Source organism: Coturnix japonica, chromosome 2 (genome assembly GCF_001577835.2).
Source record: "Coturnix japonica isolate 7356 chromosome 2, Coturnix japonica 2.1, whole genome shotgun sequence".
Classification (NCBI taxonomy): Eukaryota; Metazoa; Chordata; class Aves; order Galliformes; family Phasianidae; genus Coturnix; species Coturnix japonica.
Window position 1 is genome coordinate 73148184 of NC_029517.1, and position 15984 is coordinate 73164167.

The window sequence follows — 15984 nt, forward strand, 5'->3', positions numbered from 1 at the left end:
AGTCAACTATGTCCTGGGCTGCATTAAAAGAAGCAAGACCAGAATTTTGAGGAAAGTAATCCAGTTCCTCTACCCTGCGCTAGTGAGACCTCACCTGGAGTACTGTATCCATATGTGGAGTCCTCAGAATAGGAGAGACCTGTTGGAATGCATCCAGAGGATGGCCACAAAAATGATGCAATGGATAGAATACCTCCCCTAAGAGGACAGGCTGAGAGAGCTGGGGCTGTTCCAGTTGGAGAAGAGAAGGTTCTGGGAAGACCTGTTACCAGCCTTTCAATATCCACAGGGAGCTATTTAAAAAAAAGAAAAAAAAAAAAGGGGGTGGGGGTTGGGGATGGACTCATTAGCAGGATCTGTTGTGATAGGAGTAGTGGAAATGATTTGAAACTAAAAGAGGGGAGATTTATAGTGGATGTAAGGCAAAGCTTTTTATGCCAAGGGCAGTTGAACATTAGAACAATTTGCCCAGAGAGGTGGTGGATGCATGGTCCCTGGAGACTAATAAGGCGTGGCTGAATAAGGCCCTGGGCAACCTGTTTGAGCTGCAGATGTCCCCATTCATTGCAGGGGAGTTGGGGCTAGGTGACCTTTAAAGGTCCCTTCTAACTCAGACTATTCTATGATTCTGTGGTTGTATGTTTGTAGTTGTTACATGGTGTGCTGAGTAAAGACCAAAGTCCAAAACAATTATTATTCTAGAAATAAAGGTGTTCTGAATTTGGTCAGAATGTAAAAAATGAAGAAAGCACCAATTGTAGAATCATTTTGGATGTCAGCTGCTTTGTTTTGGAATAAAACCCGAGAATGTGTTCTGTGAGGTTGTTCACTGTCAAATACAGTGAATACAAAGTAATAAATGCAGGTGAGAATTGCAGTAACATTTCATAACTGGGTCACAACTGGAGGAAAAATTGGAAGTGAAGGAAACAAATAGAAACAAGAAAGCAGAGATCTGATTGTATCATTGTAGAATGCTGTATTCAGGGCCATTTAATCATTTAGATGCATTTATAACATTAGAAATTGTGTAGCGTGCATCCACTAGATGTTGCAGATACAAGTGCTGAATTCAGATGAACTATAAATCACACCAGGGGACAACTACGTGAACCTGTGTAGTTGACACATTTTTGTAGGAATCTGTACATAGGAACACATTCAGTAAGGTTCTAACGATTTTTCTTTCCCCTTATGGGAAGTAATTAGCTTGTTATATTAGCATGCATGCAGCACTTTTAATTCTGCTTAGCATTGTGGACTAGAATAAAAATGTTTGCAGTTGAAATTGCAATTGCAGCTCAAGTTTTGTAACCAATACTTGCAACTCAGAGTTGTCATTAGAGTTTTCTGATAGACCTCAGATCCTCCTGCCTGCAAAATATTCTACCCTTGCTTAGTTACAGTAAGCTGTAGTGAGCTGTTCAATGAATAAGCCTTCTCATTCAGTCAAAACTGTAAGCTATTCAGTGGCACAAGGACTTAAAGTTACTTTCTGTGAGCATAAGCATTGCATTCTTCAAGTAGCAGAAGTGCTGCACTGCAGAGTTGTGTGTTTGGCAGTTAATTTGCTGGAGCTTTCCAAAACTGGAGAAGTACATGAAATATGCTAGTGTATTTAGACAGGAACTTTAATTCAGTCTCTCTCTTTCAGGTAGTTAGCTATGTTAGCAAGACCTAGGTGGTACCTGTACAAATTCAGTGTGTTTCTTGACAAATTCTAGTAGTTGGCAAGAGGAAAACCAGATGGTATGGAGCAAAGGAAACAAAACTACTTCTGCTTTCCCTTTGTTCACTACAAAAACATGGGTGGGCTGTATTTTCATGACAGATGTAAATTTTCTACTTGAAGATATCAAGATGTTTTAAGGAGAGTTTTTTTGCTTGATTTTCACTCCCGTGCCCTGAAAACCAACCCGTTTTTTCTTGTTATTTTCTGTCTGGCTCTGATCCTTGTATCTTGAATTGTGAATTTTTTTATTTTTTATTTTTAAGAGACATAGCCTTCTAAAGGGGGATCAAAAAAGTCAGAAATGATGCATTTTTCATTATTGTTGCTTGGAATACTCTCATTTTTATGTTACATGGTTTGATAAACATTTGTCCCTGGGGAATAGGAAATGAGGTAGCTTAACAGAATATAGTACTCCTTTCTTAAAGCAGTATTTTGGTAGTAATCACTATGTCCCCATGATATATAGCATTTTACACTGTTTATTGTATCATACTTAATTGCAATGGCCTGGAACTAGATGTATTCCCTCTTGCAGTACTTCTCCAAAGTAAGGGCTCCAAAACTGAACACAGTATTCAAGGTGCAGCCTCACCAGTGCTGAGTACCTGGTCAGGATGCCGCTGGTCTTCTGGGCACACTGCTTGCTCATGTTCAGCCAAGTGTCAACCAATTCCCTCAGGTCCATTTCCTCTACATGGTCTTCCAGCCACTCTGCCCCAAGCCTGTAGTGTTGATTGGGTTGTTGCAGCACTTGGTCTTGTTGACTTCATTCTATTGGTGTCAGCCCAGCTAGCTTTCAAGCCTGTCCAACTTGCTCTGTAGGGCCTTTCTACCAGGCAGATGGACACTTCCTACCAACTTGGTGTTATTTGCTAACTTACTGAGGGTACACTCAGTCCCCTCATCTAGGTCAATTATAAAGATGCCAGCTGGATTTAACTCCCTTCACCACCACTCTCTGGGCTCAGCCATCCTGCCAGTTCTTTACCCTGTGATGAGCATATCTGACTGAGCCATGGGCTGCCAGCTTCTCCAGGAGAATACTGTGGGAGGCAGTATTGAAGGATTTGCTGAAGTCTTGGTAGACTGTATTAACACCCTTTCCCTCCTCTGCTAGGTGGGTTACTTGGTCATAGAAGGAGATCAAGTTGATCAAGCAGGACCTACCTTTCATGAACCCATGCTTGTTAGGCCTGATCCCCTGGTTGCCCTGCTCATGCCCTATGATCTCACTGAGGATGATCTGCTCTGTAACTTTATCTGGCACTGAGGTCAGGCTGACAGGCCTGTAGTTCCCTGGATCCTCCTTACAACCCTACTTGTAGATGGGAATCATTCTGGCAAGCCTCCAATCCTCCAGGTGACTGGGAACACTGGTATATGATGGAAAGAAGCTTGGTTATTGCCTTTACTGGCTCTCTCAGCATTCTCATGTGGATACCATCCGGCCCCATGGACTTGTGGCAGTCCATGTGGTGTAGTAACTCTGACATTTTTCACAAGAATCTCAGCGGGTTTATTCTGCTCTCCATCCCAGACTTCCAGTTCAGGGAGTATACTCCCGCAGTGATGACTGGTCTGACTTTTAAAGTCAGGTGGAAAGAAGTCAGTGAGGACCTCAGCCTTTTCCTTATTCTCAGCATTCATGTTCCCTGTTGCATAAAGGAAGGAACATTAGCCTTAGCCTTAGCCTTCCTCTTACTGTTAATGTTCTTGCAAAGAATTTTTTTATCTCTTTTACACCAGTGGTCACATTGGGTTCAAGCTGGACTTCTGCCTTTCTAATTTTCTCCATGCACATCCTAAATACTTTGTATTCTTCATGAGTTGCCTGTCCCTTCTTGTACAGGAGAAAGATTTTCTCCTGGAGTTTCAGGAAAAGTTCTCTGTACACACCTGTTGTTCTTCCTGCTGGCTCACCTTATGGCAGACAAGGACAGCCTGCTTCTGCACCTTTAAGACTTCCTTCTTGAGGAGTGACCAGACTTCCTGGACCCCTTTACACTTCAGGACTGAATCCTAAGGGGTGCTCTTTATCAGTGTTCTGAAGAGTTAAAAGTCTGCCCTTTGGAAGCCTAAGGTAGCAGTTTTGCTGCTTTCCCCACCCTGACTTCACCAGTGTATGGGAGATCATATGGGAGATCACATTACCTTCTTGCCTGTCCCTTCTGAAGAGCTTGTAGCCATCCAGTCATGGGAGCAATCCCACCATGTTTCCATAATGGCAGCTAAGTCATAGTTTGCTTGCTTCACGATGGCTTCCAGCTCCCTCCCATCTGTTGTCCATGCTTGGTGTAGATGCACTTCAGCTGAACCGCCTGCCTCACCCCCAGTTCAGTCATAGCGGGTCTGTTTGTTTCTCTTTTCCTCCTCCTCCTCTCCTTCTCCTCCTCTCCCCCCAACCCTTAGTTGCACAAACTGCTGTGTTACGTCCTGTTTTTCCATCGTGTTCATGCCGCTCCTGGGTTGCTCTGCTCCCTAGTGGTAGGCATTATTTATGCAGGGGGTGATCCTACCACTGCTTCTGGCTCTGACCCCGCAACATCAGAACACTACTGCTACACAGAGGACAATGGCCGCCCAGCAGCTCCTCCCGGACAGGGCTACCTCTCAACCAGCTGTGGCAGTTTCCTGCTTCGGCACAAAATGCATCCACTCTGAAGCCAAGTAGCGTGCCAAACAAAACAAAACAAAACAAAACAAAACAAAAGTTTTGATGATAAAAAAATATAGGGGGAACATTCTGTGCCATTTTGTTATCTCTTTTGAACAGCAACAAAATTAAGGATACGTTTAGAATGTACTTGTCAGATACTCTTAACGTGCATTTTGAAAGGAAAGAGATTTGTTACAATGATTAGGGTTATGTGAAAGTTCTTCCCTGCTGGTTTGTCATTTGGGATATGGGCGTAGTCATCTCTTATGCCTTCAGGAGTTCATTCTTGAAGGATGTCCATGCATCCCGGGCCCTATAGAGAGAGCTGTCTCTATCTTTGAGTGTACAGAGCTATTTTGAAAAATGCTACACTCAATGGTTTTTAATTTTCTTTTTTGTTAGAACCGAAAAGGGCTTCTGAAATTGTGTAAGTGACCAGATGAAGACTAAGGATAGACATACTAAAACAGCTAATTGTGTAAACCATTTCCAGGCACACGAAGGGAAGAAACTCAGAAGTAGCCAGCATGGATTCAGCAGGGGAAGTCATGCTTGACCAGCCTGATGATCTATACTGAAATGACTGTGTGAGTCATTATAGCAAAATGTATGAATTTTCAAATAGTGATATGATAGTATTTGAGATTTGGACCTCGAGATGCAGGCTTGTTAGTAGCTGTCTCATTCTTTGAAGATGGCTCTTCTTCTAAATGGTCAGCTATTTTTCATAAAAAGAAAATAACAAAGGAGAAGTGCAATGTGAAAGACACATGGAGAAGTGGAGAGTATACTGAAGTGTAAATAGAGGTTATCCAAGCAAGTGGCATATTGTGCAACATTGAGGGAGTACTGGTTGTGGTTCTGTTAGAGCAAGTGAGGACATATTTTATTTCCTCAGTGCCACGTATCATGCCGTTTGTTGACATTTTTTTCTTGTTTGATTTAATATTTATCTCATATTGGTCAGTTACTCATTAACTCATGTGGCTGCTGTTACAGTTGTGTGAGGGAAAACGACTTGCCAGTTTATTGGAGTCAGAATTATTACAGAAATAGTTTTAAATCTTTTTTCCATCAAGATAGGACTTCTTCAGTGTAAGACTTGATTTTGATCACACTAGGAATGCGTTTTCTGCATTATGCTGAGTTATATGTGCAAGATCAGGCTATATGACTTTCAGGTGTTTACCTCGTTATTTGTAGACAGTCTATGTGTCTGTATGCCAGCTGGAGATGGAGGCACACTGAGTTTCTACCTGTTTTTATAAAACAGACTGTGAGTTTCCCCTTTCTATTTTTTTCTTTTACAAGTGAGTATGTGAAAGTACAGAGCCTCTAAGTATTTTGTTTTACTGCATGTATTTATAGCCAGTATGTTGAAAGCTGACAAATATCTTGATTGTAAATATCTTTCTTTAGGTTAGCTTTAGCTTCAGCAAGGCTCAAGGGACAGAGTCCATCCTCTGTTATTTTGTGTAATAAAATCCTCCAGTTTGTTATTTTGTATAATTAATATGCAGTATGTTTAATTTTTCTAAACCAGTGAGTGAGGAATTCACTTTTTTATTTTTTTCCCTGTCTGTCTTTGCAGTTTTGTTTCTGGATGTATACTTCCTTCTAAATCAGGCGTGCCCAACCTGTGGCCCACATACAGCCTGTAACAGCTAGTAGTAATGTGGACCACCCCCTGATGTTATGCCATCATAGCAGCAACTCTTCCCTGTCAAGAGGCATGGCCTGTCCTGGGCATGCAGCCATCGCGCAACAACAATCATCAGTGTGTAATTGGCAGTGTCTGAGATGAAACAAAGATGTGGGGAGGGCCCAGTGCTTACTCCACCTCTCACACCTGCCATACTCACTTAATTATATTGAAGCCTGCATGTATTACACGTTACATGTGCTTGTGCCATTTGATTAGTAAAAGACCGTATTGCTAAAAACGATACTTTTAGGTAGTAATATTAATATACCTAACTAATGCCATCTCAAAAGAAAACCGAATCCAAACACTGAAAAACAGATAATGAAGTGTGTTCCTTGAGCTCTGTCACTCTCACAGTAAAGAATTTCTTCCTTGTGTTTGTATGGAGCTTTCTGTGTTGCAACTTCTGCCCCTTGCCTTTTGTTCTATTGCTGCATGCCATCAAAAAGAGTCTGCCTCCAACAACTTGACTTCCACACTTGAGATATTTGTGAACATTAATGAGATCCTCTCTTACCCTTCTCCAGACTCAGGAGTATGAGATCTCTCAGCCTTTCTTCACACAGGAGAAATGCGGAAGGCCCCTGATCATCTTTGTGGCCCTCTGATGGACACTTTTTAGAAGATCCCTCCCTTTTTTTTGGCACAAGTAGCCTAGAACTGGATACAGCATTCCTCACCAGGGCAGAGCAGAGTGGGAGGATCACCTTTGTCAATTTGCTGGCCACGCTCTTTTTTTAATGCACTCTGGGATACAGTTGGAGTTCTTGGCCAGCAGGGCACACTGCTGGCTCATGGTCAACCTGTTATCCACCAGGACTCCTAGGTCCTTTTCCGCAGAGCTCCTTTCCAACAGGTCGGCCCCTAACCTGTACTGATGCATATGATTATTCCTCTCTGAGCGGTAGGACCCTGTATTTTTGCTTGTTGAACGTCACAAGGCATCTCCCAACCCAACTTCTGTCCTGTCCAACCTGTCCAGGTCTTGCTGAATGACCATACAGCCATCGAGTGTGTCAGCCTCTTCTCCTAGTTTTGTGTAATCAGCAAACTTGCTGAGGATGGACTCTGTCCCTTCATCCGGGTCACTGATGAAGATACTGAACAAGACCAGTCCCAGTACTGACCGCTGAGGAACACTGCTAATTGCAGGCTTTGTCAGTCAGCCCTTCCTAAACTTCATCACAAGGTTGTTGTGGGAAACAACAATTGTCAGAAGCCTTGTTGAAATCAGGGTATATAACATCCTTTGCTCTCCTCTCATCTACCCTGGCGATGACGTCATGGAAAGCTACCAAGTTGGTTCCTTGGTGAATCTGTGTTGACTAATCTTAATAAACTTCTTTTCCATTTGCTTGGTGTTAACATCCTGAGTGTGTTTCACTGGGCTATAGCAGTACAAACTGAAGAAATAGGTAAATATGTTAAAAGAAATTTAGAGAGAAAGGCTGCTAATTTCAAATTCTATGCTTTGACAATAGATGAAAGTCCTGATGCTACAGTTATGGCTCAATTAGCCATTTTTACCAGAGATACTGTGAAAGTTATCATTTACTTTTCTGAAGGTGGCTAAGTCAGGGTTACATACTAAAAAGACTTAATGATTTGTGCAATGAAATCAAAGCACTTACGGAATAAAAAAGGAAAATGGTTCCCCAGTGCGGGTCAGAACATGGCTGACAGATTTAGTACTTTTGGTAGATTTGAATGCTCATTTTAACTAGTTAAACATGTGCTTCAAGGTGAAAATTAACTTATCTGTGCTTTGTTTCAGAACATAACAGTGTTCAAAATGAAACTGAAGTTAAGGGAAGCTCATGTTGTGGTGAACAGTTTCCTGCATTTTGATGAGTTAGCTAAGCAGAGAAGTCTGCAGTGCAAAAAATAGGCAGTGTTGCATTTCATTTTGATTCAGGAATTTGAGAACAGATTTCAAGATTCCCCCCAAAAAAGGTCCTCATTTTTTTTTTTTTTTTTGGTATAATCGTGACTGTTTCAGTTGACATGAATACTTAACCTGTAAGTTTCTTGTGGAATGCTTAGAGTTGCAGTCAGATACTGAACTTGAAGAAGAATTTGGTCATGTTTTTTTACTGGACTTTAACAAGACTTGTCTTACCAGCAAAAAAGTATTTCTGGCTTCAAAGTCATGCCTTATTCATGCTATCGCTCATAGAATCATTGAGCAAGCTTTATACATTAGTTTCACAAAAAGAAGGTCAGATATCCCACTAGTTTTGGTTTTTGTTACTCTCTTTTGTTTTATTAAAACATATTAAATAATATTAAAGATTAAAATAAATTTGGTTACTTATACGCATTGAATGTATTAAATATGTGGGCTGCTCTTAAAACAGTGCTTGCTATTTTATTATGTTGGCTTATGATGTCAGAGGTAGATGTTGGCAGTGTGGAAGTAGAGGCTGAGCCTTCCCATCAGTATTTTATTACATTTTGTTGTCATGCAGTGGGTGGCTGTGGGGGGGCAGGGAGCCTGATGAAATGGTGTCTGGAGTGGAAGTACTTATGAAGCAAAGGTGTATAATCACACTCTTCCATGTGAAAAAATGACACCCCTTGGCACTCACGGATGGTTGCTGAATGTTTATGGAGACCAGATGGTGGATTTAGCACAGTGAGTTGGTGGGTTTTGCATTTCAGCAGTGGCAACAGTGACTGTGGGTCTCTTTTACTGGTGCATATTTTTATGAGGGCAGCATGCAAGCTTTTGTTCATCAGTCATGAAAATGCATAGGTAGGGTGGTGGAGGATGTGGAAAAGTAGATTTTTGTAGCTGAGAATTTGCTCTATCAAGTAATGTTATCGTGCTGTTTATAGTAGCTTTCATGGAAATAAATAGGAGCATTACTTTAGGATAAAGCTACATCTATCATGTGCATACCTAGGCATGGAGGTAAATGCTAGCCCTTCCATACTGGTGGCTTAAAGATGGTTCTGGAGAGTGAATAGCTGGGTATATTGTTATGATTTAGTCAGTTCTACTTCTTGTTGTCTGTTATGTGTACCAGGACTAGGTCTTTCTTTTTGTTCTTATAGCTTGCTTTCTTTTGTAATCAGTATCTCCTTTTTTTATTAATCTAAGGATTATAAATTCCACATCGGAGCCCTTTGTTCAGTAAACCACTCCATATAGTATGACTTTAAGCTCACCAGCAATTTCTTAATGAACCTCTATTTATTTCAAGTGTTGTCATAGAGTTTCTGGATCTCCTCTGCTGGGTGGGAGGTGAGCTTGTCCAGGAGAGTCGTAACTGCAAAGTTGGATGTATTAATTGAAATGGCATTTGTGAGGATTAATCTCAAAATAACTGAGTATGCTTGATGACTATTACTGAAGCTCAGCTGAAAAGAATAAATTGATTAGCCAAAGTCATTTGAGTACTTTTGTGAGGTCTGATGTTGCTTTCTGTATGGGTCTGTAGAAATAAATTAATAAATTTCTCTAGGTAATCACGTAATCATAGTCAGTCATACTTTTCCTGCCTTTCTTTCTGTTCTTTTTTGATGAATGTTCAAAATTCTTTTTGCCATGTACCTAGGATATACTATTCTTAGGAAGTGTCTTGATATCAGTGAACTTAAAATATTTATTCAGATGAAAGCGACTTGTTAATCTGTATATTGCATAAATTTGTTTTCAGGTGATAGGAAACATGATGTATATTTACTGCCTTCTCACAGATGTGGTTACTTGTAGTTTTGTGTCTCTGGATCTTTGGAGTAAAGCCTGTGAAATTAAGTGGGTCCACAGAGTAACATGCTTGCTCTGCTCAGCCCATACACCCTAAGAAAATTAAGAAGATAAGATTAAGTGAATTGCTGATGTTCTAGCTTCCTGAAAAAGTGGAGTAGTTGTTTACTAATTTAAAACTGAGTTGATCATAGAAGAATGCTAAAAAGGCTGAATGGCAGTGATAGATGCTTTCTTTTGTGTATGACCTGAAGGAATGGGTTACTCTTGAACCTGTTTCACTGCTTATGGGAAGTCAGCATAGCATAGACAGTGTTTACTAACTATTCAGGAAGCTGAGGGCAAGTAATGTAGCTGTGCTTAGTTGTGGACACTACAGTTCTGCACCTGGTCTTCTCAATTCACTGTTGGCAATAACTAGATTTGACAGTATTTGAGGGAGCTCAATCTGTAGAATTAATTCACTTGCAAAGGAAGATTTTTTTTGTCCTTTTTTTTTTTTTTTTTTTTTTTTTTTTTTTTCTGTAGGTGGTGACACCTTGCTTTCTTCTGAGCAACTACGAACTGGTAAGTATTGTGGCACTTGTGATAGCCATCAAGTTTTACTAAGTTATAGATTAGGTTATTCCCATAACCACCTATATTCTCTTTCAGTACCGTGCAATCCACTTTGTCCTGTGAAGGCACAACAAATAAAGGGTGTAATCCTGAAGCTTATTAGTGTGCTTTATCCCATACAGCAATTTTATTGTTTTCTTGAGCATTTTGCAAAGCTGCGAGATAACTGGATCAAGTTTTTTCTGCTGTTGAGTCTTTTTCCTAAGGTGATCTGACTGATTTGTCTATGTTGCAGCAACATTTGTGTCTAGTTGTCCTTGCAACATTATATCTTTTTTAAAAAAGCAGTTGAGCCTCTTCAGGCTGAATTTGGTTATTTTAGCTGTATTGACAACATGAATACTGCCCAGAGGATGGTGTATAGCTGTTATTTGTTGAACTAGTGCTACTACTTGCTAACTAACTACTTGCATCATTACCAGGACTAGGCACTCAACGGCTGATTTCTAAGTAACAACTGGAATGCTGTGTATTTTAAACCCTGTGATTCTATGTGATATAGCCACTGGTGGTTGGGAATCATACATCTCATTCCTGCCTTGCTGTGTGAATTGGACAACTCACTTTGCGCGTTTTTGTGTCTTGATTTCGTTGCTTGCAAAATGCAGGTAATGATGTGTTAGTATGAACTGCAGAAGCAGAAAGGTGCTGTAGAAGCATCAGCTTTTCTTAATTATTATTCATTAAAAGATAGGCCGGAAAACAAAATCAGTGATTTATGCTATTATTAGAAATGTGAGTATGAATGTATGAAAGGTCTTTCCTCATTTTGTGATTCAGCAACAATTTAAACATGCAGCAACTTGTGGAATATGATACCACTCATTACTGTTACTAATTGCAGTTTAACATGGTTTACGTAAAAGCGAATATGGGGCAGTGCTGTTTGATCTGGGTCCAGATAACTTTGTGACCTGAAGATGAAAACAGTGAGAGGATGGTAAAAGTACCCAGACCTGTTTTAGTTTACTGGCAGAGTTGAAACCAGAAATTTATTTTGTCCATGAATTAAGTATTTACTAGTTCTAGTCATAAAGAAGTTTGGAATTCCATTTAATATTCTTCCATGTAGTTATATTTTTGAATTAGGAGCCTGCCTTGTACACAAATAAAATGTATCTGTTTAGTGAGCGATTCTGTTTTTGAAGTACAATCTTCTGTGACTCTGCAGGCTAAAGAGTTCTGTTTAAGAGGTTCAGCAAGGGAAAGTATGGAGTCCTACTCCTGGGGAGGAATAATGACATGGATCAGTAAAGCTGACCTTCTGGAAAGGAGCTCTGTTGAGAAGGACCTATCTGTCTAGTGAATAGCAGATTGACCATGAGCCAGGAGTGTGCTCTGGTGGCCAAGAAGTCCAGTGGTATCCTGGGATGTGTTTAAAAAAAAGTGTGTCCAGCAGGTTGAGGGAGGTGATCGTCCCTCTCTACTCTGCTTTGGTGAGGCCACATCCAGAATAGTGTCCAGTTCTGTACCCCTCAGTTCAAGAAAGAAAGGGAACTACTGGAGACACTCCAGTGGAAGGCCAAAAAACATTGATGTTTAGGGGCTGTTTTGAAAAAAGGCTGAGACACCTGGGTTCAAATAGCCTGGAGAAGGCTAAGAGGGAATCTTAGCAATGCTCGTAAATATCTCAAGGTTGGGTGTTAAGAGGATGGGGTCAGACTCTTTTCAGTAGTGCCCAGCAGTACAACAAGGGGAAATGGGCCAAACCTGGAATACAGGAAGTTCCTTGTGAACATGAGAAGGAAATTCTTTAGTTTGTAGGTTAACAAGCACTGGAAGGAGCTGCTCAGAGTGGCTGTGAAATCTCATTTCCAGGAGATACTTAAAACACACCTGGATACTTTCCTGTGTAACCTACCGTAGCTACTTTTTTTTTTTTCTTTTCTTTTTTCTTTTTTTTTTTTTTTTAAAGTAAGTACCACCTCCTGAAAGCACAGGAACAGGCAATTCCAAAATGTAGTCAAGCAGGCATTGCAGAAGGGTGGCTTTGTTGATTAGCAGTCATTTAGTGCTTAGATGGAAACAGAAAACGTGTGGCCACTGGGAGCAAGAACATGCCACATGGGAAGACTACAGTGATGCTGTTTGTCTTTGTAAGGAGAAAATTTGTGTGGCCATTGCTCAGTTAGAGTTGAAGTTAGCCAGTACTGTGGGGACTATAAGTTGTTTTTTTTAATACATTAACAGCAAAAGGAGGACCAGAGATAACATTGGTCCATTACTTGATGAGGATGGTCACCTCACAAATAGGGACATAGATAAAGCAGAGATGTTTAATGCCTTCTTTGCCTCTGTCTTCAACACCAGTGATGGACACTTGGACTCCAAATGCCTCAAGTTAAAGGACAGTGACTGCAGTAGTGATCAACTCCTTGCCAACCCTGAACTTGTACAGTATTTTCTGCTCTATCTGGATGCATATAAGCTCATAAGGCCAGATGAATTCATCGCAGGGGTACTCTGAGAGCTGGCTGATGTCATCATGAGACCTCTCAATAGTTTTTCAGTGTTCTTGGGCATGTGGAGAGGTCCTACTTGATAGGAAGCTGTCAAACATTGTTCCAGTTTTGAAGGGCAAGAAGACCCTAATAATTACAGGCCTGTTGGTCTTCAAAGAGAAACTCCTGTTTAGCTGACATAATTTCCTTTTACAATAAGGTTGTCCATCTAGTTGACCTTCCAGCCAATTGATTCCAGTAAAGTTTTTGGTGTTTCTTACAGCATCCTTCTTGACAAAATGTCTAGCATACAACTAGACAAAATCATAATCCACACTCTTGGAACTGGATTTGGATCACAGGCCAGGAAGACAACACCTAAACAGCAGGATAAGGGATCAGTTAGTATATCTGCCTCAGTGGGAGCCCAACTCAAATGCTTGTACACAAACACCAGAGCATGGGCAACGAGCAAGAAGAGTTGTGGGCATGTGTTTGCCTACAGGGTTATGATATCACTGGCATCATTAAGACGTGGTGGGATGGCTCTCATGACTAGCATGTAGAAATAAATGGTTATAAACTCTTCAGGAAAGACAGGCGGGGGGAAGAGGAGGGGTTGTTACCCTCTATGTCAGCAGCAAGTTGGAGTCCATGGAGCACCACCTGGATATGGATGAGGAGCTGACAGAGAGCTTATGGGTTAGGGTTAAAGGGAAGGCAGGGGAAGGAGACATTGTAGTGGGGGTCTGCTACAGGCCACCTGATCAGGAAGACCAAGTGTATGAGGCCCTCCATAAATAGATATAGCTGTATCCAGTTCTGGGGCTCCCAACACAAGAAGGACATCGAGCTGTTGGAGTTGGTTCAGAGCAGAACTACAAAGATGATCAGAGGGCTGGGGCACTTTCCCTACAAGAAGAGGCTGAGAGAACTGGGGCTATCTAGCCTTGCAAAGGGAAGGCTTTGGGGGGACCCTATAGCAGCCTTCCAGAACCTGAAGGGGGCCTACAGGAAAGCTAGAGAAGGACATTTTAGAAGGACATGTAGTGACTGGAAGAGGAGAAATGGTTTTAAACTGGAAGAGGATTGTTTTATACTAGATATTAGGAAGAAATTCTTTACTATGAGGGTGGTAAAACTAAAACAGGTTGCCCTGAGATGATCTGGATGCCCCCACCCTGGAGGCATTCAAGGCTAGGCTGGATGGGGCATTTAACAGACTGGTCTAGTGGAAGGTGTTCCTGCCTGTGGCAGGAGGGTTGAATCTAGACAATCTTAAAGGTCCCTTCCAACCCATATCTTTCTGTATCTCTGTTGTTCTGTGATTTTCAGCTTTGTTGTCTGTTTCCAAAGAGGCCCTTTCTTACCATTTCTCTTGAAGTTTTGAAGAAACATCAGAGCTGTTGTATATTAACCTACTGCAGCTGCTAGCAGTTGCATTTACTCCAATATAAACCATGTTCAAATACTACTTGCTTAATGTTGCCACTGACACATTTGACTAGAGAAAGGTGGATGATTTTGGTCATACTATTCTATTTCAAGGCAGATGTTTAGCAAAATAAGTGTTTTTCAGATGGAGTTCATTTTATTTCATGAAGAGGCGTTGGATTATTTGCGGCTATTGACTTTCATTGGAAAGATGTACTACATGACCTAAGGATTTAAATAAGAAAAACCAGAAAAGATGCCATGGTTGCTGTCTTTGTATGTGAGAGCTTTATTAGTCTATGTAACTGTTCTCCTAACATTTTATAAATATAGAAGTTTAACAGCCCTTTCTGAAACTTGTTTTGAAAGAGTAACAAGTTTTTGATCTAAATTCAACGCTTTTAAGTAGTTGGTGACAAATACACTTCTAAAAATCATCTTAAGTAGTGCAGCACAAGAAGAGAGAAGGCTTAGATCCTTAACTTAGAGCTCCAAACACTTTTTGATTTCACGTGTATAGGTGGTAACTATAAGGATGTTAATAAGGATGGTAACAGAAGATATAAATAAAAGAGGAACTCACCAGTGATGATGCTTTTGCTGAAGAAGCTGAGGCAATCTTCACTGGTTAGCAATCTCCAAGAGATGCTGCCTCAGTGAGGGTTGGCCCTTAAATGAGGTCTCAGAGGAGGTGGAGTCGAGCTCCACCCCCTCCAGGAGCACAGCTGCATTACTCTCATCTGTGTTCCCGCAGCTGACCCGACACTTGCCCCAGCTGATTAATCAGTGGTTCACGCTGTGATTACCAATCTCCCATACATCGTGTAACACTTTAAAAATAAGAATAAAAGGAAGGTGAAAGAAAGGATGTTATTTTGAGGTTACTTTTAAAATATGGAATTCTTCCCCTCAGATGCATCATGAATATAGCGAGTTTGTTTGCTTTACTTATGTTTATTTCATCCTTCATGGCAGTGTTTTTTAAAAAAAGAATAAAGAAAATTAAATCTTAATTCCTCAGAGAGGCATCACATACCCTGTTGTACATTTTGCATTACGGAAATGTTATGTGAAGGTCTGAGCCTCTTAGTGCGTATGGTTTCTTATCTTAAATTGACTCTACTGATTGGATGGTCCTTGCTGCTATGTGACCTGTCCATTTTAAGGTGCAGTTGAGATCTTTACCAGAGAAATTTCTCTTCTAGCCTGTTTTGTTATTAACTTCTTTTTAGTTGTTTCCTCTTTTCCCCAACTTTTTACTAAAAATTCTGTATACCTGTAATACAGCCTTTAAAACATCACATTTCCTTACCAGCTGTTGTAATACAGAAAGGCAAAGGGGACATTTAACCAGCCATCTATGTTTTGTTGTAACAGAAATTTAAACCAAACTTTGTTTAGTTATCTTACCAAAGTGGAAATTTAGTCATTTTGATAAAAATTGAAGGTGCAGGGAAAAATCAGGAGGTGTATCCTGTATTTTTTTTTCTGGGTTTTGGTGGTGGTTGTTTGTTTGGTTTGGTTTTTGTAGAATCATAGAATTGCTCAGGTTGTAAAAGACCTCAAAGATCATCAAGTCTTCCATAGAAGACCATAAACCTGTATTTACTGGCATATCGGTCTTGTTCGGCCAGACCATGCGGCAGGCAGCCATTAGCCAATCTACAGTAGAGTGGTTTTCAT

The 15984-nt window shown here is 40.7% G+C and overlaps 1 protein-coding gene across 10 annotated transcripts in view; it reads left to right on the forward strand.

Annotated features, from left to right (window-relative positions):
- Window positions 1–15984, forward strand: part of TNS3 (tensin 3) — a 180556-nt gene that overhangs the window by 75165 nt on the left and 89407 nt on the right. For 8 of the 10 annotated variants that reach the window (XM_015854824.2, XM_015854825.2, XM_015854826.2 and 5 more), the window contains one exon: window positions 10337–10375. In XM_015854824.2, coding sequence (XP_015710310.1) covers window positions 10337–10375 — 39 coding nt within the window. Of the gene's footprint in view, window positions 1–4891; window positions 4979–10336; window positions 10376–15984 lie in introns of those variants that run through there. The other 2 variants (XM_015854829.1, XM_032442539.1) reach the window with 2 other exon arrangements.